This window comes from Saccopteryx leptura, chromosome 2 (assembly GCF_036850995.1).
Source record: "Saccopteryx leptura isolate mSacLep1 chromosome 2, mSacLep1_pri_phased_curated, whole genome shotgun sequence".
In the NCBI taxonomy this organism is placed as follows: domain Eukaryota; kingdom Metazoa; phylum Chordata; class Mammalia; order Chiroptera; family Emballonuridae; genus Saccopteryx; species Saccopteryx leptura.
This window is the reverse complement of record NC_089504.1, coordinates 324820763-324846066: the sequence shown is the minus strand read 5'-3', so window position 1 is coordinate 324846066 and position 25304 is coordinate 324820763. Positions and strand designations below refer to the sequence as shown.

General features: G+C 42.4%; 1 protein-coding gene across 1 annotated transcript in view; it reads left to right on the top strand.

Annotated features, from left to right (window-relative positions):
- Window positions 1–2044: 2044 nt before the first annotated feature.
- The window catches only part of PPM1D (protein phosphatase, Mg2+/Mn2+ dependent 1D), a 58056-nt gene continuing 34796 nt past the window's right edge, over window positions 2045–25304 (top strand). The window contains exons 1-3 of the mRNA XM_066363172.1: window positions 2045–2724; window positions 17668–17896; window positions 24388–24512. Of these exons, the coding sequence (XP_066219269.1) occupies window positions 2268–2724; window positions 17668–17896; window positions 24388–24512 (811 nt within the window). The 5' untranslated portion in view covers window positions 2045–2267. The remainder of the gene's footprint in view (window positions 2725–17667; window positions 17897–24387; window positions 24513–25304) is intronic.

Genomic DNA, 25304 nt, shown 5'->3' with positions numbered 1-25304 from the left:
AGACAGACTCCTGCATGCGCCCGGCCAGGATCCACCCAGCACACCCACCAGGGGGCGATGCTCTGCCCATCTGGGGCATCGCTCTGTTGCAACCAGAGCCATTCTAGAGCCTGAGGCAGAGGCCACAGAGCCATCCTCAGCGCCTGGGCCAACATTGCTCCAATGGAGCCCTGGCTGTGGGAGGGGAAGAGAGAGACAGAGAGGAAGGATAGGGGAAGTGGTAGAGAAGCAGATGGGCGCTTCTCCTGTGTGTCCTGGCTGGGAATCGAACCTGGGACTCCTGCACGCCAGGCTGACGCTCTACCACTGAGCCAACCGGCCAGGGCTGACTACATTTTTTAAATTGAGCTATTCATATTTTCTACATTTTGAGCTAGTTTTCCTTATTTATATTTTTATTGACATAAGGATTTTTTGTTTCTCTTTTCCTAATATTTTATTTATTGATTTTTAGAGGGAGAGGAGAGAGAGAGAGAGAGAGAAGGGGGAGGAGCAGGAAGCATCAACTCCCATATGTGCCTTGACCAGGCAAGCCCAAGTTTTCGAACCGGTTACCTCAGTGTTCCAGGTCAACGCTTTATCCCACTGCGCCACCACAGGTCAGGCTATTGTTTCATTTTTAAAAAATATTTTAAAATTAATTTCACAGAAAGGGGTGAGGGGGAACAAGTAGTTGCTTCACTCTAGCTGTTCATTGGTTGCTTGTCATATATGCCTGGACCTGCAAGTCCTGGGTTTCAACTGTGACCTCAGCATTCCAGCTCCCTGCGCTATGCACTCTGCCACCACAAGCCAGGCTCTATTTGTATTTCTTGTGTCAGTTGTTTATACATTTTCCCCCCATTGCCATTTCTTTTGAAAATCTCAAGGCTGAACAGTCAAGGGCACATAGGAGAGTTGATGGTCAAGTGGCCAAAAACTGAGAAAGTGAACTTTTAAACTGATTCACTACAGGAACGCTTGCTGCTCAGAACATACTAGCCTGCCTGAGGTTTATTAAAATAACTCTGAAGTTTATTTTAATTCCGTGGAAATCCATGCAAGGGTTTTAGGGCTTAGATCGTAACCTACTGGGCGAAGAGGTTAGAGCACTGGAGCACCTGGCAGTTTTTAAAGTTATTTTAAAGTGGTAACTTGAAGTGATATTGCCAAAGGAGTAAACTGCTGTAGGCAGGGCTCGTTAGAAAAAGCACTATGTTTAATAAAAGCTGAAAAGATCTGTTAACAGTTAGTTAAAATAAACCCCTTTTAAGGCTCCAAGGTACCTAGCTATGTGAAATGAGACTGTGCAGCTGATGGTGGAAATACCCCATTTCCTCCACAACACAACTGGATTGCCTCTGTTGCCTCCCAGTCGGATACATCCCCATCCAAATCCAGTTCAACAGCGGTACATTTTTTTCTTTAAAATATTTTAAAATTTTTAGAGAGGAAAGAGAGAGAGAGATGGGTGAGGGGAAGAGCCTGAAGCATCAACTCTTACTTAGTAGTAGTAGTTGCTCTTCGTATGTGCCTTGACTGGGTAAGCCCTGGGATTTGAACCAGCGATACTTTATCCACTGCGCCACCAAAGGTCAGGCTGGCAGATTTTTTTTCCCGAGCCTGTTAACAAACGACCTTTCAAAGTGAGATTTCCCGCCATTTCACTTAACAGAAATGGAAGGTCTCTTCAGATTCGGGGGTGGCCCAAGCCTACATGACTTCCCCATAACGTGGGCAGCAGAATGCCGCAGCCAGCAGAATGCATTCGGACCCCGGACTGCGCACAAAGATGACAAACCAAGTTGTCTGAAAAGTGCTTGGCTTGCGCGGATAACTCAAAGGACGAAAACACCCAGCAAGGACAGAAGAAACCCGCTGGTGGGAGATCAGCGCTGGAGCTGGGAGTGGGCAGAGCAGCGGTTGAAGGGAGGAGCAAAGGCTGGGGGCGGAGGGCGGGTTCGCTCCAACTGGGGTGCGGATTAGCCCGGCCCGGAGAGCCGAGTGACGACAGCCTGGGAGAACGTCTGATTTGTGTGATGGGCGCGGGGGCGGAGGAAGCGCATTGCGCAGGCGCAGCTGCCGGGCTCCTCTTGCCCTAGCGCTCCGGCCCAGCGCTCGCGGACAAGTCCGGACAGCGCGCCTTCCTCCCAGGCTCGGGAACCGCCCCCTCCCCCCTTTCGGCGTAGTCGGAGATAAACAATAGTTGGCCCGCTGTCGCCGACTGCGTCTCCCGCCGCCCGATTCGGCGGGCTGCGTGGGACCGGCGGGATCCCGGCCAGCCGGCCATGGCGGGGTTGTACTCGTTGGGAGTAAGCGTCTTCTCCGACCAGGGCGGGAGGAAGTACATGGAGGACGTTACTCAGATCGTGGTAGAGCCCGAGCTGGCGGCTGAAGAAAAGCCCTCGCCTCGGCCATCACTGTCTCAGCGCTCACCGCCAGCTCTTCCCGGCGGCCCGGTCTCGGGGAAAGGCCCAGCGGTGGCAGCCCGAGATGCTCGCGACCCTGCCCCGGACGCCGGGGCCTCGCCGGCTCCCGGCCGCTGCTGCTGCCGCCGTTCCTCTGTGGCGTTTTTTGCCGTGTGCGACGGGCACGGCGGGCGCGAGGCGGCACAGTTCGCCCGGGAGCATTTATGGAGTTTCATCAAGAAGCAGAAGGGATTCACCTCGTCCGAGCCGGCGAAGGTTTGCGCTGCCATCCGCAAGGGCTTCCTCGCCTGTCACCTCGCCATGTGGAAGAAACTGGGTAAGTTCCCCGGCTCGTTTGGCGCCCGCGTCTTTTTCAGGCAATTGAGGGCTTTTCTAGCACCAGCACCGCCTGGGCCCCGAGCATGGAGAGCTCCGTCTAAGTGTGCGTTAATGGGAACGAAGACGTTGGTTTGATAGCACTCTCGGGGGGTGGAGGTGTGGGCAAACATAGTGCCCTTGGCAAAGAGGATTGCTGGCTCCCTGAAACCGTTCTTGGCCTTCTTGCCACCCTCCGAGGATCAGTGGGAAGCTTCCCCCACCTGCGCCGCTTCACTTTGCTGGTAGCCGGCGAAAACGTGTTTGAAACCTGGCGCCAGACTTTGGTCAAAAGGTGAACTGAAGACAGCTTGCTACCGGCGACGGGAGGGAAGCGGGAGATGGCAAAAATTAATGTTTCCGTAGAATGTCATCGTTTTCGCTCATGAACGACGGGTCCCTATCGGTTGCCTCCTATCATGGTTTCAGTTCTCCGAAATTCATCCCAGGTCGCTGGTAGTTGGAGTAAACGGTAGCCTAATTTAGGAAAGCTAAAATATAATCATCCAGCGGCTTTAAGTCTTGGAAGGAGTTCGGTTTTGGTAATCACAAAATTTGTTTTTAGGATCTCTGTGCTTGGACTGCTTATGAAAAACAAAAGCTCGAAATGCGTTGTTGCATCTTGAACTGGCCCCACGTTAAATTATACCAGGGCTTTTAAAAAGCACAGTGCACGTTTTGGGAGTAGCTGGCCTTAGCAGTGTGCTGTCATAGTTCTCAACAATTCCTACTTAAAAATACTTGTTAAGTCGTAACACCTTGTCAAAGTAGCAAGAGATAAGGGGAACTTACTGGTACGCTAGAAAGAGATAGCGAACTTAATGTTTAAAAATTCGTTGTAGTTTTACCTAAATTTTAATTGTTTATTAAGAAGCTAGTGTCTCTGTAACCAACATATTTGTATTATAGAGAAGTATAGTTTATTTTCCATTGCTGTGAATGAATGGCAGGAGTCTTTTTTAAAGAACAGATACTACTTCTGTCATTTAAAAAATTATCTTGTTTATGTTAGCATAATTTGCTTTATTTTTAGCAGAGGGACAGAGACAGAGAAGAGTGTAAAGATTGGTCGAATACAGAACATTTAAATTTTTAAAATTGGTTTTAGAGAGAGGAAAGAAGAGAGAAATAGTGATTTGTTCCATATTTATGTATTCATTGGTAGATTCTTGTATGTGCCCTGACCGGGCAGAACATTTTTAAAAAGGTTATTGTCAAGTACTTGTAGACTAGCTCCTTTCAAAGTCTGTTTTCTATTTATCTGGCTTTCTGCCAAGAATCATTTGATTGACTCATAGAACAACCAGTCCGCCTGTTGGAGGCGTTTCCCATCCAATCCCAGAGGCCCCTATTATGGATTTGTTTTGTTTTTGTGTAGGCAGAGCAGAGCTGAAAGCACTGCAGTATGTTCCAGAAATATGCCATTATGTTGTCTGCAGTGTAACTAGGAGTGGACAGCAAGAAAAGATAGAGGAAGATTAGACACAAAGAACTATTTTGAGTCCTGTTTATATAGCAGTACACTTGAAGCAGCCTGAATTTGTCATATGTTTGAACTGAAAGGATAAAGTCTAAACCCAGTTACTTGAGCATTTTTTAATAAAGCAAGGACCGTGCTGTTAAATGTGAATGTGTATGTATTTTGATGTACATTCACCTTTTGAATCAAACTTTCACTCCTATGAGGCATGGGTTAGATGGGCAAATGTTAAAATTTGCTTTGTTCCACAGCCAAAACTTGTACTCCATCCTTCAAACCTGAATGAAAAAAAAAAAAAAAAAGGATATGCTAGGTATATGGAAGTTTTTACACAGGAGATGCAGGCTTAAAAAAAATTGTACTTCAGTCCCAAATGCGTGGATGGGTCCTCTATTTTCTATAGAATAAACAAACTACAGTTTATTATCTACCAGCCAAGCCCTTCCCAGTCCAACTTCAGACTTCCTATTTAGTTTTATCTGTTACACACATTTCTATTACAATCTGTTCACCTTTTATCCTAGAGTACAGTGAAATACTACATTTTCTTGAATTCACTTTTTCTTCCCCCAAAAAGAAGAAACTGAAAAATATACTCCTCAGTCTCTAAGTATGTTTCTTTTCTTTTGTAAAGGGTTTTGTTTCTTTTGGAATTAAACATCCATCCTTTATATCTACTTCTGTAGTACTCATTGGTTTATATAGCAAGAGTTCTCAAACTTTTGCTCTTGGACCCCTTTGTACCCTTAAGTGATTGAGGACCCTAAAGAGCTTTTATGTGAGCTACATCTATTGTATTTACTACGTGAGAAATTTAAACTGAGAAATTAAAAAAAGTTATTACTCTTAAAAAAATAAACTTATGTTAATATATTTTTAAATGAAGAGTCACCTTTAAGAAATATTGAAATAACGCCTGACCAGGCGGTGGCACAGTGTATAGAGCATCGGACTGGGACGTGAAGGACCCAGGTTCAAAACCCCAAGGTCGCCAGCTTGAGAGTGGGCTCACTAGCTTGAGCGGGGGATTGCTGGCTTGAGCGTGGGATTGTAGACATGACCCTGTGGTCGCTGGCTTGAGCCCAAGGCCACTGGCTTGAAGTCCAAGGATGCTGGCTTGAGCAAGGGGTTACTCACTCGATCTCTGTCACCCCCCTCAAATAATAAAATGGAATCTGAAACCTTATGAATGAACTTTTTGTCATTTTACATTAAAATTAAAATCCATTGGTTTCTTTTGCAAGATTCAAAATGAGTATTTTCCTTGTATGTGATTTTGTGACATGATGTATTAATAATTTGGAAAATATTAGGTCAATGAATTATGTAGATCTTCTAAATATACTTTTTTTTTTTTAAGAGCACATTTATTAAAGCTGGAGACAGTGAAACAAGGAAGGGCCTAGAATAGAAGAAGCAACTGGGGGAACTTAGGTGGGCCTGCTTTAGTTCTCTAAAAATGTTATAGGACAGAAATGAGCCTAGCTGGTGCTGCTCTGGCTCACTGACAAGTCAGATAAAAGGGGGCATTGGAGACAGGTTTCGGGGGGTTAGCCTGGGAGGAGCTGTGGCTGCCCATTGCTCCTGTGGTTGTAAATTTTGTGGGAACTCTTCGAGTTTAGGGGATATACCCTTGTGGGGAAGAAGGAGAAGAGAAATGTTCCGGCATGCTTCTGGGAGGGAGAGCATACCTATTCATGCATTTTATTATATTGAATACAATAGCAAAATGTCTTTTTTTTTTAATATCATGCTTTCATTAGAAAAGTATTTTTTCTTTTATCTTTCTTACATTGAAATTAAATTTTTTTTTTGAGACAGAAGACTTTGTTCCACTTATTTAAGCATTCATTGGTTGATTTTTTTTTTTTGACAGAGACAGAGAGAAGGACTGATAGGGAAAGACAGATGGGAAGGAGAGATGAGAAGCATCAATTCTTCGTTATGGCAACTTAGTTGTTCACTGACTGCTTTCTCATATGTGCCTTGTCTGGGGGCTACAGCAGAGCGAGTGACCCCTTGCTCAAGCCAGCAACTGTGGGGTCATATCTATGATCCATCCCATGATCAAGTCAGCGACCCTAATTGAGCTAGCCAGCCAGGACTCTTTTATTTTTCTATTATAGACCCTCCCCTCCCCCTGCACTCAAACTGGTGAGCCCGTGCTCAAGTCAGTGACCTCGAGGTCTCGAATCTGGGTCCTCCACATCCCAGTTCAGTGCTCTATCCACGCTGCCATCACCTGGTCAGGCCATTCGTTGACTCTTGTATGTGACCTGAATGGGGATCAAACCTGCAACCTTGGCATATGGAGACAGTGCTCTACATAATGGAGCTACCCAACCTGTGCTTCCTTTCTTTTTCTTTTTTTTTTTTTGTATTTTTCTGAAGTGAGAAGCGGGAAGGCAGAAAGACAGGTTCCTGCATGCCCCTGACCTGGGTACATCCAGCATGCCCACCAGGGGGCGATACTCTGCCCATTTGGGGCATTGCTCCATTGCAACCGAAGCCATTCTAGCGCCTGAGGCGGAGGCCATGGAGCCATCCTCAGTGCCTGGGCCAACTTTGCTCCAATGGAGCCTCGGCTGTGGGAGGGGAAGAGAGTGATAAAGAGAAAGGAGAGGAGGAAGGGTGGAGATGCAGATGGGCACTTCTGTGTGCCCTAACTGGGATTTGAACCCCTGACTTCTGCACGCTGGGCCGACGCTGTACCGCTGAGCTAGCCAGCCAGGGTTCCTTTATTTTTCAATTACAGTTGACATTCATTATTACTATTATTATTACAGATATTTATTGATTTTTAGAGAGGAGGAGGAATGGAGAGAGAAAGAGAGAGAGAAGCATCAACTCATAGTTGCTTCATTTAGTTCATTGATTGTTTCTTGTATGTGCCTTGACCAGGAAAGCCCAGGGTTTAAACCAGTGACCTCAGCATTCCATGTTGACACTCTATCCACTGCACCACCACTGGTCAGGCTCAGTATTTTACTACTTTCAGGTGTATAGCATAGTGGTTATATAATCATATACTTTACAAAGTGGTCCTACCCACCTGGTACCATACCTAGTTATACAATATTACTGACTATATTTACTATGCTATAGTTTACATCTCTGTGGCTATTTTTTTTTTTTTTTTTTTTACAGAGACAGAGAATTAGAGAGAGGGATAGACAGGGACAGACAGACAGGAACGGAGAGATGAGAAGAATCAATCATTAGTTTTTTGTTGTGCGTTGCTACACAGTTGTTCATTGATTGCTTTCTCATATGTGCCTTGACCGTGGGCCTTCAGCAGACCAAGTAACCCCTTGCTCAAGCCAGCGACCTTGGGTCCAAGCTGGTGAGCTTTGCTCAAACTAGATGAGCCCACGCTCAAGCTGGCAACCTCGGGGTCTTGAACCTGGGTCCTCAGCATCCCAGTCTGACACTCTATCCACTGCGCCACCACCTGGTCAGGCCTCTGTGGTTATTTTGTAACTACCAATTTGTACTTTTGAATCCCTTCACCTTTTTTTTTTTAATAAAATTTTTTTTTTAAAAAAGATTTTATTTCTTGACCTGTGGTAGTACAGTGGAAAAGCGTCGACCTGGAATGCTGAGGTCCCTGGTTCAAAACCCTGGGCTTGCCCAGTTAAGGCACATAATGGGAGTTGAAGCTTCCTGCTCCTCCCTTCTCTCTCTCTCTCTCTCTCTCTCTCTCTCTCTCTCCCTCTCCCTCTCTCCTCTCTAAAATGAATAAATAAAATCTTAAAATCTTTTTTTTTTAATTTATTGATTTTATAGAATGAGGAGTGAGAATTATCAACTCATAGTTGCTTCACTTTGGTTATTCATTGCTTGCTTGTTGTATGTGCCTTGACCAGACAAGCTCAGGGTTTCAAACTGGTCACCTCAGGTTGATGTTCTATCCACAGCGCCAATACAGGCCAAGCTCCCTTAACCTTTTTCACTCAGTACCCCCAACCTCCTCACCTCTGGAAACCATCATTCTGTTCCTTGTTTATGGCTCTTTCCGTTTTGTTTATTTTGTTCTTTAGATTTCACATGTAAGTGAAATCATATGTGATGATACTTGTCTTTCTCTGATTCGTTTCACTGAGTAAAATGCTCTCTAGTTTCATCCATGCTGTAGCACAGGGGTCGGGAACCTTTTTGGCTGAGAGAGCCATGAACGCCACATATTTTAAAATGTAATTCCATGAGAGCCATACAATGACCCGTGTACGTTACACATTATCCAATAAAAATTTGGTGGTCTGGAGGACAGCTGTGATTGGCTCCAGCCACCCGCAACCATGAACATGAGCGGTATGAATGGATTGTAATACATGAGAATGTTTTATATTTTTAACGTTATTATTATTTTTATTAAAGATTTGTCTGTGAGCCAGATGCAGCCATCAAAACAGCCACATCTGGCTCGCGAGCCATAGGTTCCCCACCCCTGCTGTAGCAAATAGTAAGAATTCACTTTTTTTATGTCTGAGTAGTATTCTGTTGTATATATGTACCACAGTGTTTTTTTGTTTGTTTGTTTGTTTGTGACATACAGAGGGACAGATAGTGACAGATAGGAAGGGAGAGAGATGAGAAGCATCAGTTCTTTGTTGTGGCACCTTAGTTGTTCATTGATTGCTTTCTCATATGTGCCTTGACTGGGGGAGTAGAGCAGACCAAGTGACCCCTTGTTCAAGCCAGCGACCTTGGGCTCAAGCTGGTGACCATGGGGTCATGTCTGTAATCCCAGACTCAAGCCAGTGACCCTGCACTCAAGCTGGTGAGTCCACGCTCAAGCCAGAGACCCTGGGGTTTACATACCTGGGTCCTCTGCGTCCCAGTCCAATGCTCTATCCACTGTGCCACTTCCTGGTCAGGCTACCACAGCTTTTTTATCCACTTGTCTATTGATTAGTATTTGGGTTGCTTCCCCTATCTTGGCTATTATAAATAATGCTGCAGTGAACATGGAGTTACATATATTCTTTTGAATCAGGGTTTTGGGGTTTTTCGGATATATTCCCAGAAGTGAAATTGCTGGGACATAAGGCAGTTTCATTTTTTTTTTTTTCATTTTTCCAAAGCTAGAAACGGGGGGGGGGGGGGGGGGTGTCAGACAGACTCCCGCATGCGCTGGACCGGGATTCACCCGCATGCCCACCAGGGGGCGATGTTCTGCCCCTCCGAGGCGTCGCTCTGTTGCTTCCAGAGCCATTCTAGCGCCTGAGGCAGAGGCCACAGAGCCATCCCCAGCGCCTGGGCCATCTTTGCTCCAATGGAGCCTCGGCTGCGGGAGGGGAAGAGAGAGACAGAGAGGAAGGAGAGGGGGAGGAGTAGAGAAGCAGATGGGCGCCTCTCCTGTGTGCCCTGGCCGGGAATTGAACCCGGGACTCCTGCAAGCCAGGCCAACGCTCTACCACTGAGCCAACCGGCCAAGGCCTCATTTTTAATTTTTGAGGAGCCTCAATACTCCTTTCCACTGTGGCAGCACCACTCTGAATTCCTACTAACAGTGGGCAAGGGTTCCCTTTCTCCACATCCTCACCAGTACTTGTTGTTTATTGATTTATTTGTGGTAGCCATTCTGAAAGGTACGAGGTAGTATCTTATTGTGATTTTAATTTGCATTTCTCTGATGTTTAGTGCTGTTGAACATCTTTTCATTTATTGGTCATCTGTATGTCCTTTTTGGAGCATGTCTCTTCGGGTACTCTGCCCCCCCCCCTTTTTTTTGTATTTTTTTTTGTATTTTTCTGAAGCTGGAAACGGGGAGAGACAGTCAGACAGACTCCCGCATGCGCCCGACCGGGATCCACCCGGCACGCCCACCAGGGGGCGACGCTCTGCCCCTCCGGGGCGTCGCTCTGTTGCGACCAGAGCCACTCTAGCGCCTGGGGCAGAGGCCAAGGAGCCTTCCCCAGCGCCTGGGCCATCTTTGCTCCAATGGAGCCTTGCTGCGGGAGGGGAAGAGAGAGACAGGAAGGAGAGGGGGAGGGGTGGAGAAGCAGATGGGCGCTTCTCCTATGTGCCCTGGGCGGCAATCGAACCTGGGACTTCTGCATTCCAGGCCGACGCTCTACCACTGAGCCAACTGGCCAGGGCTCTGCCCATTTTTTAAGGGATTGTTTTCTTGGTAGTGTATAAGTATTTTTTTATTTTATTTTATTTTATTTTTTACAAATTTTGGATGTTTACCTTTTATCCGATGTATCATTGGTGAATGTGTTCTCCTGTTCAGTAGGTATCTTTATTTTGTTGATGGTTTCTTTTGCTGTGAAAAAACTTTTTAGTTTGATGTAGTCCTATTTGTTTATTTTTTCTTCTGTTTCTCTTGCTCAAGGGGATATATCAGAAAGAGATATTGCAGATTTTACTGCCTATATTTTCTTTAGGAGTTTAATGGTTTTGAGTATTACATTAAAGTCAATATATTTGGAGTTTATTCTTGTATATCAGTGGTCACCAAACTCCGGGCCGCGGACCGGTACCAGTCTGTGGGCCATTTGGTACCGGTCCGCAGAGAAAGAGTAAATAACTTACGTTATTTCCATTTTATTTATATTTAAGTCTGAACGATGTTTTATTTTTTAAAAATGACCAGATTCCCTCTGTTACATCTGTCTAAGACTCACTCTTGACGCTTGTCTTGGTCACGTGATACATTTATCCGTCCCACCCTAAAGGCCGGTCCGTGAAAATATTTTCTGACATTAAACTGGTCCATGGCCCAAAAAAAGGTTGGGGACCACTGTTGTATATGATATAAGAAGGTGGTCTATTTTCATGTTTTTGCATGTGTCTATTTAATTTTCCTGACACCATTTATTGAATAGATTGTCTACCTCATTGTATATATTTGCCTTCCTGGGCTCTCTATTCTGTTCTCATGATCTACGTGTGTATTTTTATGCTAGTATGCTGTTTTAGTTACTATAGTCATGTAGTATAGTTTGGTATCAGTAGCATGCTATCTCTTGACTTTGCTATCCTTTCTCAAGATTGCTGTGGCTTTCTAAGGTCTTTTGTGGTTCCATATAAATTTTAGGATTATTTGTTCTATTTCTATGAAAAACCAATATTGGTATTTTGATAGGAATCTCATTGAATCTATAGATTAATTTGAATAGTATGGAATTTTTTTTTGATAGAGAGAGAAAGAGAGAGGATAAGCATCAACTTAAGTTGTGTCACCTTAGTTGTTCACTGATTGCTTCTCATATGAGCCTTGACCAGGATCTCCAGCCAAGCCAGTGACCTTTCGGCTCAATCCAGCGATCATGGGAACTCAAGCTGGTGAACCTACGCTCAAGCCAGATGAGGGTGCCGACCTCAGAGTTTCAAACCTGGGACTTCAGCATCCCAGGTTGAAACTATCTACTGCCCCACCACTGGTCATGGTGGATTGTTTTCTTAGTTTCCTTTTCTGATGCAAGCAATTGTGAATATTTATTTTGTATTTTACTTTACTGAGTTCATTTATCAGTTCTGATAGTTTTTTGATGGAATCTTTAGGGTTCTCTATATAAAATATCATGTATTTGTAAATAATGCCAGTTTTACTTCTTCCTTTCCAGTTTGGTGCCTTTATTTCTTCTTTATGTCTAGCAGCTGTGGCTAGGACTTCCAGTTCTATGTTGAATAAGAGTGGTGAAAACAGACATCTTTGTTTTGTTTTCGATCTAAGGGAAACACTTGTAGTTTTTGCTTATTGAATATGATGTTGGCTGTGGGTTTGTCATATATGACCTCTATTACAGTGAGGATTCCCACTTTGCTGATAGTCTTTCATAAATGGGTGCTGAATTTTATCAAGTGCTTTTTCTGCATCTATTGATATGACATGTAGTTTTATCCTTTATTTTGCTTATGTGGCCTATCACTGTTTATTGATTGGTGGATATTTTACCACCTTGAATACTTGGTATAAATCTCACTTGATAATGGTGTGTGATCTTTATTATGTATTGCTGGATCTGGTTTGCTAATATTTTGTTGAGGATTTTAGCATCTGTGTTCATCAGGGTTATTGGCCTATAATTTTCTTTATAGTATCTTTATCTGGTTTTAGAATTAGGATAATGCTGGTCTTGTATAATGAGCTTGGGAATCTTCTCTCTTGAATTTTTTGGAATAGCTTGAGAAAGATGAGTGTTAGTTCTTCTTTGACTATTCTGTGAAATTCACCTGTGAAGTGCTCTGGCTGGTTTGCAGTGAGTAGAGTGTCATTCTGGAGTGCCAAGGTCACTGGCTCGAGAGCACCAGCTTGACACTAAGGGTGCTGGTTCAAGCCCTGGTCAGGGCATGTATGAAGAGCAATCAATGGGTGCACAACTAGAACAATGAGTTGATGATGTTTCTCTCCATCTTTCACTTTATCTCTCTCTCAAAAAAATAAAATTCACCTGTGAAGCCATCTGGTCCTGAACATTTGTTTCTAGGAAGTTTCTTTTCTTTTTTTAATTTATTTTTATTTTTATTTTAATAAGAGGAGGAGAGGCAGAGATAGACTCTTGCACGCGCCCTAACCGGGATCGACCTGGCAAGCCTACTAGAGGGCGATGCTCTGCCCGTCTGGGGCCCTTGCTCTGTTGCAACTGGAGCCATTTTTTAGTGCCTGAGACAGAAGCCATGGAAGCATTCTCAGCCTCCGGGGCCAAGTCACTCCAATCAAGCCATGGCTGCGGGAGGGGAGGAGAAAAGAAAGAGAGAGACAGAGAGAGAAGTGAGAGGGAGAGGGGTGGAAAAGCAGATGGGTACTTCTGTGTGCTCTGACAGGAGGACTAAGGACTAGGACTTCCACACTATGCTGGGCTGACGCTCTACTACTGAGCCAACTGGCCAGGACCTCCTTTTTTAATTTTTATTTATTTATTTTAGAAAGAGAGGAAAACATTGATTTGTTGTGTGACTAATTTATGTATTCATTGGTTCTTTTTCTTTTTTATTAATTTATTGATTTTAGCTAGAGAGGAAGGGAGAGAGAGACAGGAACATCGCTCTGTTCCTGTATGTGCTCTGACTGCGATCAAACTGACAACCTCTGCGCTTTGGGAGGAAACTCTAACCAACTGAGTATCCAGTCAGGGATTTTTTTATGTGGTTATTTTTTTGTTTGCTTGTTTGTTTTTTTGAGTAGCAAGTAGATGGACAGACTCGTACTTGCGCCTAGACCAGGATCCACCCAGCAACCCCTGTCTTGGCCTGATGCTAGAACCCACCGAGCTATTATTAGCACCTGATCCTGAGGCGCTGGGACCAAACTTTCCTCAGCATCTGGGGCCACGCTCAAACCAATTGAGCCACTGGCTATGAGAGGAAAAGAGGGAGAAGGTGGGGGTGAGAAGTAGATGGCTGCTGCTCTTCTGTGCCCTGACCAGGACTCAAACCTGGGCCATCCATATGCTGGGAAGATGCTCTATTCACTGAGCAAAATGGCTAGGGCCATTGGTTGGGTTTTGTATGTGCCCTGATCAGGGGTTTAACCTGTAACCTTAGCGTATCAGGATGATGCTCTAACCAACTGACCTACCCTGCCAGGACTCTTGAGAGTTTTTTGATTACTGGTTTTTTGAATACTGTCTTTAATATGCTCCTAGTTTTGTCATTTTTTATTTTTAAGACTTTATTCATTTTAGAGAGGAGAGAGAGGGAAAGAAAGGAAGGAAGGAAGAAAAGAAAAGAAAAGGGAAGAAAGGAAGAAAGAAAGTAGGGAGGGAGGGGAGGGGAGGGGAAGGGGAAGGGAGGGAGGAGGGGAGGGAGGGAGGAAGAAGGAAATCAACTCCCATATGTGCCTTGACCAGGCAAGCCCAGGGTTTTGAATCAACCTCAGTATTTCAGGTTCCAGGTCAACACTTTATCATTGCACCACCACAGGTTAGGCAAGTTTTGTCATTTTTTAAAAACTAAAGATTCAAATGTAAAGTAGAAATCAAGGAAGAGTAATTAAGAAAGACAAATTTTAAAGATGTCAATTCCTTAATACATTAATATGGAGTGGGGCAAAAGTAGGTTTACAGTTGTGAGTTCATGAAACAGTGTTTATTCTTGTTTATTGTTACTAATTATTGTTTTATTTTCCACATGCACAACTGTGAACCTACTTTTGCCCCATCCTGTATACTGCAGTTTCAATCAGAACCTCAACAGGGTTTGTTTTAGTACTATAAATAGATTAGTAGGGTGAGTCCAGAAATAGATCTGAGGCAAAAAAGTAGTATATGATAAAAAATGACATTTTAAATGAATAGAGAAAGCAGTATTTTTAGATAATTGCAGCATATCTCTTTGCACATATTTGTGCTTTTGACCAAAAATGTGATTTATATAACATTAATCATGTCTTTGGATATCCTTTTATTTTTAGCTTTTTTTCCTTTCCATTTTGTTTTAGGTGCTTTTTGCAAACAGCTGAGGTACTTGCATAAAGTAGAAGTTTTTTTCTTTTTTTAATAATTTTATTTATTTATTTGAGGGAGAGGGAGAAAAACATCAATTTGTTTTTCTATTTTACTTACGCATTCATTATTTAATTCTTGTATGTGCCCTGGCCAAGAATTGAACTAGCAACCTTGGGGTAACTGGGATGACCTACCCTGTCAATCATTCCCTTTTTTTTTTTTTTTTTTTTTTTGGTGACAGACACAGAGACAGAGGGACAGATAGGGACAAAGAGGAAGGGAGAAATGAGAAGCACCAGTTCTTCATTGCGGCACAGGGAGAAATGAGAAGCACCAGTTCTTCATTGCGGCACCTTAGTTGTTTTTTTTATTGCTTTCTCATATGTGCCTTGACCTGGGGGCTCCAGCTGAGCTAGTGACTCCTTGTTCAAGCCAGTGACCCCGCACTCAAGTTGGTGATCCCACGCTCAAGCCAAATAAGCCAGCGGTAATGGTGGCGATCTTGGGGTTTCCAACCTGGGTCTTCAGAGTCCCAGGTTGACACTCTATCCACTGAGCCACTGCCTGGTGAGGCTAAATACTGTATACACTTTAATGAATAGTTATAAAATGAACAGCATCTGGTTAAGAAAGACATATAGCATTCATTGCTTGCATACCAGAAGCCCCTGAATTTCCTTTCTGATCTCATATATCTGTCTTACCCTAACGGGTAACCACTATTGTGACTTTTGTGATGATAGCTCTGTAGTGATATACTTATTTTCTTAATAGTTTTACCATTTAGCTGTAAACACGATAGTTTGTTTTTGAAGAAAAAATAATGCTCTATGTATTTCATCTTATGCTTCACATGCAGTGTAGTCTATTGTCATGTTGAAGGACTTTTGGGTTGTTGCTCATTTTCAGCCCAGATGAACATTGGTGCTATGAACATTCCTGTATTGGAGTGTACGTGTACACTCCAGTTTATGGTATGTCCCTAGGGGTAGTGAGTAGTCAAATAGTATACATATCTATATCTTTACTAGATAATGCCTAGATGTTTTCTGAAGTGGTTGTACAGGTTTATACCCCCCACCAGTAGTTGATGAGAGAACATGTTACTCCACATTCTTAGCTACATGTACTATAATTGTCAGACTTTATGCAATCTGATAATTATGAAGTGGTATCTCATGGCTTTTAATTTGTATTTTTCTGTTGATTGAAGAAGCTGAATGCCTTTTTATATTTTTGGTATTTTCTCTTTTGTAAAAGACCTGTTCATTTTTTTTTTTAAGTGAGAGTAGGGGTGATAGACTTCTGCTTGTGTCCTGACCAGGATCCACCTGGCAGCCCCTGTCTGGGGCTGATGCTAGAATCAGCTGAGCTCCCCTCAGTGCCTGAGGCTGACACTCAGACCAACTGAGCTATCCTCAGAGCCCAGGGCAGATGCTTGAACCTATTGAGCCACTGGCTGTGAGAAGGGAAGAGAGAAGGAGAGGAGAGAGAGATGAGAAGCATCAAATCATCATTGTGCCATAGTAGTTGTTCTTTGATTGCTTTCTCATATGTGCCTTGACCCGAGGGCTCCAGCTGAGCCAGTGACCTCTTGCTCAAGCCAGCAACCTTGGGCTCAGGCCAACAACCTTGGGCTTCAAGCCAGTGACTACAGGGTCATGTCTATGATCTTGAGCTCAAGCTGGTGAGCTGGTGCTCAACCCTGATGAGCCCACACTCAAGCTGATGACCTTCAGTGTCCCAGGTCAATGCTCTTATCTTCTACACCTCCACCTGGTCAGGCAACAGTAACATTTCTTGAGCACTTAAGTTTGTGTCTGGTACTATTGCAGGTGTTTTTATATATGTGTGTATATGTGTGAATATCTACTTTCATTAATATTGATGGCTGTTTTGGGTTCATTTAGCAACTGTGAATGTTATTATTTCATATACAGCGTGGGGCAAAAGTATGTTTACATTTGTAAGTACACAAAACTGAGTTTATTCTTGTATTATTATACATTAATTATTATATTAGCCCTGGCCGGTTTGCTCAGTGGTAGAGCTTCGGCCTGGCGTGCAGGAGTCCTGGGTTCGATTCCAGGCCAGGGCACACAGGAGAAGCGCCCATCTGCTTCTCCATCTCTCCCCCTCTCCTTCCTCTCTGTCTCTCTTCCCCTCCTGCAGCCGAGGCTCCATTGGAGCAAGGAAGGCCGGGGCGTTTAGGATGGCTCTGTGGCCTCTGCCTCAGGTGCTGGAATGGCTCTGGATGCAACAGCTACGCCCCAGATGGGCAGAGCATTGCCCCCTGGTGGGCATGCCAGGTGGATCCTGATGGGCACATGCGGGAGTCTGTCTGACTGCCTCCCTGTTTCCAGCTTTGGAAAAATGCAAAAAGAAAAAAATTATTATATTACTTTCCATACAAACAACTATAAACCTACCTTTGCCCCACCCTGTATTTTAAGCAGCCTTTTGCTGTGAGTGACAGGGTACTCTCTACACAGTGGGTTCTGTCTGTGAGATGGGATAGGGAGATGTGCTTTATGGTTTAAGAGATGTCGTTTGAGCATATGTTACATTGAAAAAGAGAAGAACTAATTAGCCTGAACAGATTAACAAAGCCTCATGGCTTTGAAAGTTGTGTCCACCTCATCCAGCTTTTCAGTCCTGTATTCCTATATTTTTCTTCTTATTCCCTCTTCCCCATTCAGACCTTGGTATCCTATTAACAGATTTATCACTTTACTTAAAAGAGAGATATTGTCTGACCTGTGGTGGCACAGTGGGTAAAGTGTCGACCTGGAATGCTGAGGTCACTAGTTTGAAACTCTGGGCCAAAATTAATTTATTAATATATAGTATTGATAAAAGGATTAATGCAAGTTCTTTACAAGCTTTCAAAATATTTTCTTAAATTTTTTCTAATTCTAATTCAAATTTTAATATGCTGATTCAGCATATGTTCCTGTTTATGTGTCAGAATAAGGCATAGGTTAATGATTATACTTGAAAGAGTAAAATATTTTATTTTTTATTACAGCAGAATGGCCAAAGACTATGACAGGTCTTCCCAGCACATCAGGAACAACGGCCAGTGTGGTCATTATACGGGGCATGAAGATGTACGTAGCTCACGTGGGTGACTCAGGTGTGGTTCTTGGAATTCAGGATGATCCGAAGGATGATTTTATCAGAGCTGTGGAAGTAACACAGGACCATAAGCCAGAACTTCCTAAAGAAAGAGAACGAATCGAAGGACTTGGTGGGAGGTAATCATTATGATTTTTTTGTCTTTCCTTTCTTGGTTCTGTTTAGTTCTTTGCTGCTTTACTAACCAGATTGATTTACTTCTCCATTTTAATGAAGTGGCTTTCTCGATATTACAAGTTTTTAGTTTGCCTGATAATGTGCCCATGTGCATTCATATTTTTCTCATTATTTTGAATTTACTTTTATTTCTGATAATGACTCCAAAGGGAAATAATATTTTAATAGGTCTCAGTACAAACCCATACAAGGATTTATTGAAAACCTTTTACAACAATAATGATCAGGATGACCTTCACAATATGAACAGAATAGCCCTTAGAGTCCCAGAACAGAACAGGTTTTGTTTTTTTCTTTTCCTTTTTAGAATAGAACAGTTTGAATTTGGCTTTGGGAATAGAATTTCATTGAAATTAACCAACTGAAATGTAAGAATATTGTAAAAGTCAGAGGGATAAATAACATGAGAATACTAAAAAAATTATTCCAAGACTTATTTGTAAAACTTGGGGGTATAATGCAAGGCAAATATTTTCTAAATAATCATTTTAACTAAAGCCTTATGATATTATTACTTGCCTCTCTTTTTTTTATTTTTGTATTTTCTGAAGTGAGAAGTGGGGAGGCAGAGAGACAGACTCCCACATGTGTTCAACCAGGATCCACCCCATAAGCCCACTAGAGGGCAATGCTCTGTCCATTTGGGGTGTTACTCTGTTACAGCCGGAGCCATTCTAGCGCCTGAAGTGGAGGCCATGGAGCCATCCTCAGTGCCCGGGCCAGCTTTGCTCCAGTGGAGCCTTAGCTTCAGGAGGGGAAGAGAGAGGTAGAGAAAAAGGAGAGGGGGGAAAGGTGGAGAAGCAGATGGGCGCTTCTCCTCTGTGCCTTGGCTCGGAATTGAACCCAGGACTTCCACATGCCAGGCCAATGCTCTACCGCTGAGCGAACTGCCCAGGGCCATTTGCCTCTCTTTCTTGCTTTTAGTAAATCAAAATGGTCTTTTTCAGAGAAAAAATTAACTGGGGAAAAGAATTAACATTTGTAAACTATAAGGAGTTTAAAATATGAGTAAGAACCCCTGCCCCATAGGTGGTAAAGGAAAGTAAACTTGAACAGCAGAAATGCAAGAGAGTAGTAAACGTGAAAAAATGTGTTTTTTTATTGTTTGTTTGTTTTTTTTAAAAATGTTTAACATTGTTGAAATGAAACTTTATTTTCTTCTGTTAGGTTAGCAAAAGTTAAAAACTAGAGAAGTTTCTTAATATTTTTGTTGAAATGGGTATCTTGTTGGTAGGATTTTAAATTGATACAACCTGTATAGAATATAATACCTACTACTAGCTTTAAATATTTATAGACTCAGTAATTTCAGGTGTCTAGGCGATTTTTTCTGTTGTTGTTTTTCTTGTGACAGAGACAGAGGGACAGGTAGAGATAGACAGACAGAAAGGGAGAGAGATGAGAAGCATCAATTCTTCATTGTGGCACTTTAGTTGTTCATTGATTGCTTTCTCATACGTGCCTTGACTATGGGGGCTCCAGCAGTGAGTGATCTCTTGCTCAAGCCAGCGACCTTGGGGTTCAAGCCAGCGACCTTTGGGCTCAAGCCAGCAACCATGGGGTCATGTTTATGATTCCATACTCAAACCAACAACCCCATTCTCAAGCTGGTGAGCCCGTGCTCAAGCCAGTGACCTCGGGGCTTTGAACCTGTGTCCTCTGCATCCCAGCCCCACCCTCTATCCACTATTCTACCACCCGGTCAGGCTTTTATACTTTATATTCATTTACCAGTACCATACTTTTTTTAAAAAAAGATTTTATTTATTTCATTTTATTTATTTATTCAGTGAGAGGAGGGGAGGCAGAGACAGACTCCCATATGTGCCCCCACTAGGATCCAGCTGGCAAGCCTCTTAGGGGGCAACGTTCTGGCTACCTGGGGCATTGCTCAGCAACAGAGCTCTTCTTAGCACCTGAGGCAGAGGCCATAGAGCCATTCTCAGTGCCTAAGGCCACCTCACTCCAATGAGCCCTGGCTTCCGGAGAGGGAGAGAAAGAGAGAAGCGAGAAGGGAGGAGTGAAGAAGCAGATAGTCACTTCTCCTTTGTGCCCTGACCAGGAATCCAGCCTGGGACATCCACATGCCGGGCCAGTGCTCTACCACTGAGCCAACTTGCCAAGTTCTATTTATTTATTTTAGAGAGGAGAGAGAGAAAGAGAAGGGGGAGGAGCAGGAAGCATCAACTTTCATATGTACTTTGACCAGGCAAGCCAAGGGTTTTGAACCAGTGACTTCAGTGTTCTAGCTCAATACTCTATCCACTGAGCCACCACAGGTCAGGCTAGTATTATACTTATTAAATTGAGACTTTATTATAGTTTTTAACACTGGTAGGCCTAATCCCTTCTCATTTATTTTCTTTTTTAAAATTGTAGTTTTAGTGAGAGGAGGGGGACAGAGACAGACTCCCACATGTGCCCCAACCAGGATCCACCTGGCAAGCCCTATTTAGGGGGCTATGCTCTCTTCATTTGGGACCCTTGTTCCGTTGCAACTGCAACTATTTTTTAGCGCCTGAGTGGAGGCCATGGAGCCATTCCCATCGCCTGCCCAAGGCCAGCTCGCTCTAATCCAGCCATGGATGCAGGAGGGGAGGAGGAGAGAGTGTGTGAAGTGAGAGGGAGAGGGGTGGAGAAGCTGGTGGGCGCTTTTCCTGAGTCCTCTGACCAGGAATTGAACCTGGCCAACCTTCTACCACTGAGCCAGCTGGCCAGGGCCCTCATTTTTTCTTTTAAAATATATTTTGATTAACTTTTCTTTCTTTACTTTTCTGTATGAATTTTAAAATATTTTCTTTAATTTTTTTTTAGTTTATTTATATATTTTTGTCTTATCTCTTAAAATACCATCTGGATAGTTGGACAGATGCTCATTGCTATTTGGGAGCAGGTGTCTTTTTGCATAAATTGAGCTGTTTTATTATAAGTTATTTCCTCCTTTCCCTACCCCACCCTAGGCAACTGGCCAGTGCTCTGTTTTTCCAGCCTTCTGTTGCTGCTCAGTCCTCTCTCTGCATATCAGGCTGTCCTTTTGTTTATGGCTTTTAATCACACAGGACATCAGTGAGGAATGCGATAAAAGCATTTCTTTTTAAGTATTATGTCTTATTTTTAGGGAGTGGATTTAGAAAAGACCACCAATGGGGCTTAAGGTCTTAGGAAGGCAGATTCTAACACGTCTCCTGTAATTCTTATGTTTCATAGATTTTTCTGAATGGTAGATTTAGTCTTTATTTTTTTATTTGTTTCATGAGAATCAGCATTGAAGAAAAATGACTGCCTCCTGTATTGTTACTCATGTAATAACCTAGAACAGTGTTGCTTTCAGAACTGCGAGTTTAACTCAAAAGGGATAGTGAATGAGCAACTCTTTAATTTCAACATTAGCAATGTTTTCTGATCTTTTTGTACTTGTTTCATTCCTCCCTGTGCTGTCTGGTATAGTACCCATTAGCCACATATGGCTGTTTATATTTATGTATAAATTAATTAAAATTAAATAGAATTAAAATTTCAATTTTGCTTGACCTGTGGTGACACAGTAGATAAAGCAATGACCTGGAATGCTGTGGTTGCCGTTTCGAAACCCTGGGCTTGCCTGGTCAAGGCACATATGACAGGCAGCTACTATGAGCTGATGCTATCTGCTCTTCCACCCTGCCCCCCTTCTCTCTCTCTCTCCACCTCCTCCTCCCTCTCTCATTCTCTCCCTCCTCTCTCTCTAAAAATCAATTAATAAATATATATATTTTAGTAAGACACACACACACAGGAAGGGAGATGAGAAACATCAACTCATAGTTGTGGCTTCTTAGTTGCTCATTGATTACTTTCTCACATGTGCCTTGAGGAGGGGTGGGGGCTCCAGCTGAGCCAGTGACCTTGGGCTCAAGCCAGCGACCTTGGCTTTCAAGCCAGAGACCATGGGGTCATGTCTATGATCCCACGCTCAAGCCAGCAACCTGGTGCTCAAGCTGGTGAGCCCACACTTGGGCCGGATGAGAACACACTCAAGTCGGCTGATATTATATCTACTGCACCAACTGTCTGGTCAGGCTAAAAATCAATAAGTAAAATATTTTTGAAAAATATTTTGTCATTTGCCTGACCTATATTGGCACAGTGGAAAAAACATCTTCCTGGAATGTTGGTCATCAGTTTAAAACCCCAGGCTTGCCTAGTCAAGGCACATTATGGGAGTTAATGCTTCCTGCTCCTCCCCCTTCTCTCTCTCTCTTTCTATCCTTTTTTTTCTTTCCCTCCCCCCTACATCTCAAAAATGAATAAAATTTTAAAATCTTTTAAAAAAATTTCTCATTTGTACTAGCTGCATTTGCAGTGCTCAGTAGTCATACATGGCTAGTGACAGCTGTATTTGGACAGTGAAGAGTAAACATTTCCATCGTCACAGGAACTTGCATGAAATGGATCTGCTCCAATCACTTGGCCTACCCTCATCAGATGAGCTTGTTTTCTACTTTAGGAAGAATATTGAGGCTCTTCTTATTTTGTCATATTCATGGTTTTGCTTTTGCTCAGGAAAATATTGTTTTTCTCATTTATAAGGTTTATGCATTTATTTTAGCTTCTTTTAGGACTTTATTCCATTTGTTACCTCTTTTCTCTCTAGTATCTTTATTCCTTTGAAGTCAGAACAGAGATATAAAAGCCATAGATGGAAGGCCCTCCCTGCTTCTCACTTCAGAAAAATTAAACAAAGCCATATATGGAGGATAACCAGCTGGCTGCCCTAAGGTGTACAGCAGGCATTTCATAGTGACATTCATTTGGAGGTAGTCACCATTATTTGTCCTATCTTCAGTTTTCCATGTTGTAAAGCCAATTTAGTTTCGGTGTTACCAAGTTTAGGGGAGTAGAGTCATGCTACTCAAAGTTAACATAGTAGACTGATAAGAGACTCATGGCCAGGATGTCATAGGACTTGTCAGTCCGAAAAATAGCTGACAAGAAGACCACATATTGTCAGCTGGCCTGCTATAGATGAAATAAATTTTCAGATTATAATCAAAGGGTTTCTGGGTGTACAAGGGACCTGAGTGAGAAGACTTAATTAGATTATCTTGATGTCATCTGTCTTTGAGAGCCTTGGGAATGAATCATTCTGTCTTATAGCATGTATCTGTCAGATGGACCTAATATCAGGTAGACTAACATTTTTTCTTGGAAATTCTCTTTGCCACTTTACATCCCAACTTTTCTAACCTTCCAGAGGAACATTTTCTTTTATTGATTTAAAAAAAAAATCAGGCAGGTTATGATTAAATTGATTTAAGGGTCAGTTTTCCTTTTTAATAATACCAGGCACAGGTTGAGAGAAAAATCTCTATTTCTTTGTTTTCTGGGTTTTTTTTTAATGTTTTTATGATTATAATTTTTTTGCTCTAGGACTTGACCATATTTTCATGTTCTAGGCAACCTAGAGTGTACTAATTTATCAGGGTGCCAGTTACAGATTTCTGTGGCTCCTTTGCCAAATTTCTAGGGTTTTTCTTATTCTGTAACTCCTAGATCTACATTTTTATAGCTCTTTCTCCAAAGCCTAACCTCACACTTCTAATTACAGAAATATATACATTTATAGATATTTTTATTAAGATATTTCCTATTTCTCAAATTAAAAATATTAAAAATGAAGTTCTGAGCACACTCATCTCTCAAAAATATATAACCTTTTCTTTTTACATTTTTATTTATTTATTCATTCATTTTAGAGAGGAGAGAGAGAGAAGGGGGCAGGAGCAGGAAGCATCAACTCCCATATGTGCCTTGAGCAGGCACGCCCAGGATTTCGAACCGGCTACCTCAACTTATCTTGTCCTTTTATTTTTAAAATGATATCTACTTATTTTTCTTCCCATTACTTTCATTCCATTCTGACTAGCCTACTTTAGTAATCTTCAAATTCTCTTCTTCTTTGTGTGTGTTGGAGAGAGGGACAGACAGACAGGAAGGGAGAGAGATGAGAAGCATCAATTCTTTGTTGTAGCACCTTAGCTGTTCTTTGATTGCTTTCTCATATGTGCCTTGACCCTGGGGGTGGGGGGGCTACAGCAGATGAGTGACCTCTTGCTCAAACCAGATGAGCCCACACTCAAGCCGGCGACCCTCGGGGTTTCGAACCTGGGTCCTCTGTGTCCCAGTCCGACACTCTATCCACTGAGCCACCAACTAACTGGTCAGGCTAAATTCTCTTCATCTTAATCTACCCTATTTTATCTTTCCTCTCTGAACAGGAACTTTGGCTTATTCATCTTTGTATCTGAAACAGATAAGTAATTTTTTTGTGATAATATAATCTGTTTTTTATCTTTATTTTTAATCTGATTTAACATACAGAACTACCTTAATTGTTATGTTTTAGTAATTTAGAGTATTTATCTGGAGTATCTATGTTACCTCTATTTTTTAGTGTGATGAACAAGTCTGGGGTGAATCGTGTAGTTTGGAAACGGCCTCGGCTCACTCACAATGGACCTGTCAGACGGAGCACAGTTATTGACCAGATTCCTTTTCTAGCAGTAGCAAGAGCACTTGGTAAGTGTGGCTTATATTTGGTGAAATCACATTGGGTTTTTTACAGTATGTGGTGGCAAAATGAAAGAGATTCTAAACTCTCATTTGGCACATAATGAGAGTAGAAATATGATATTATATTTTAAATACTTTAAAACCTAGTCCAGGGGAAGGTTAAAATACGGATTTTGATGCCAGTTGCTCTTTCATTATGAAGTATGTTCAATATTTTGCTAATTCCCATCTACAGTAAGAGACGTATATGTATGCCTAGGCTTAATGATATCTTTAAAACTATTTCTAAATGTTCATCCCTAGCAACTCTTTATATTTCTCTTAAGGATCTTCAAAGGTATTTTTTTCTTTAGGTAGCCAAGTAAATTGTCTATGACAAAATAAAATAATTTCTGGTCTACCTGGCTTTGGAAGAAAGGCTAGAGGATTGTCGCTATAAAAGTCTTACCTTAGGTGTGGTAAATTTTATTCTAAAGAAACTTTATTCTTGGAGAACACCAGTTTTTTCCCTTTTTCTCCTTTTTTCTAACAGACACTTGAGTACTGACTGGTGCCAGGCATTGTGCTAGGCTCTGGAGAGATAATAAAGATCAACTGCCTGCCTTCATGGGGCAAGACTTTGAAGTTGGAAGGGCAGGCAATAAAGAAGTAAGCTTGTAAATGAAATAATTACAGATTAGAAAATACCATGAGAGAGAAACAGGGTCTTGTGATAAATAATTGAAAAGGGGAGAACTATTTTAGATTGTGTAATGGAAATTCTCCTTTAGGAAGTGTTATTTTAGCTGAGATCTAATG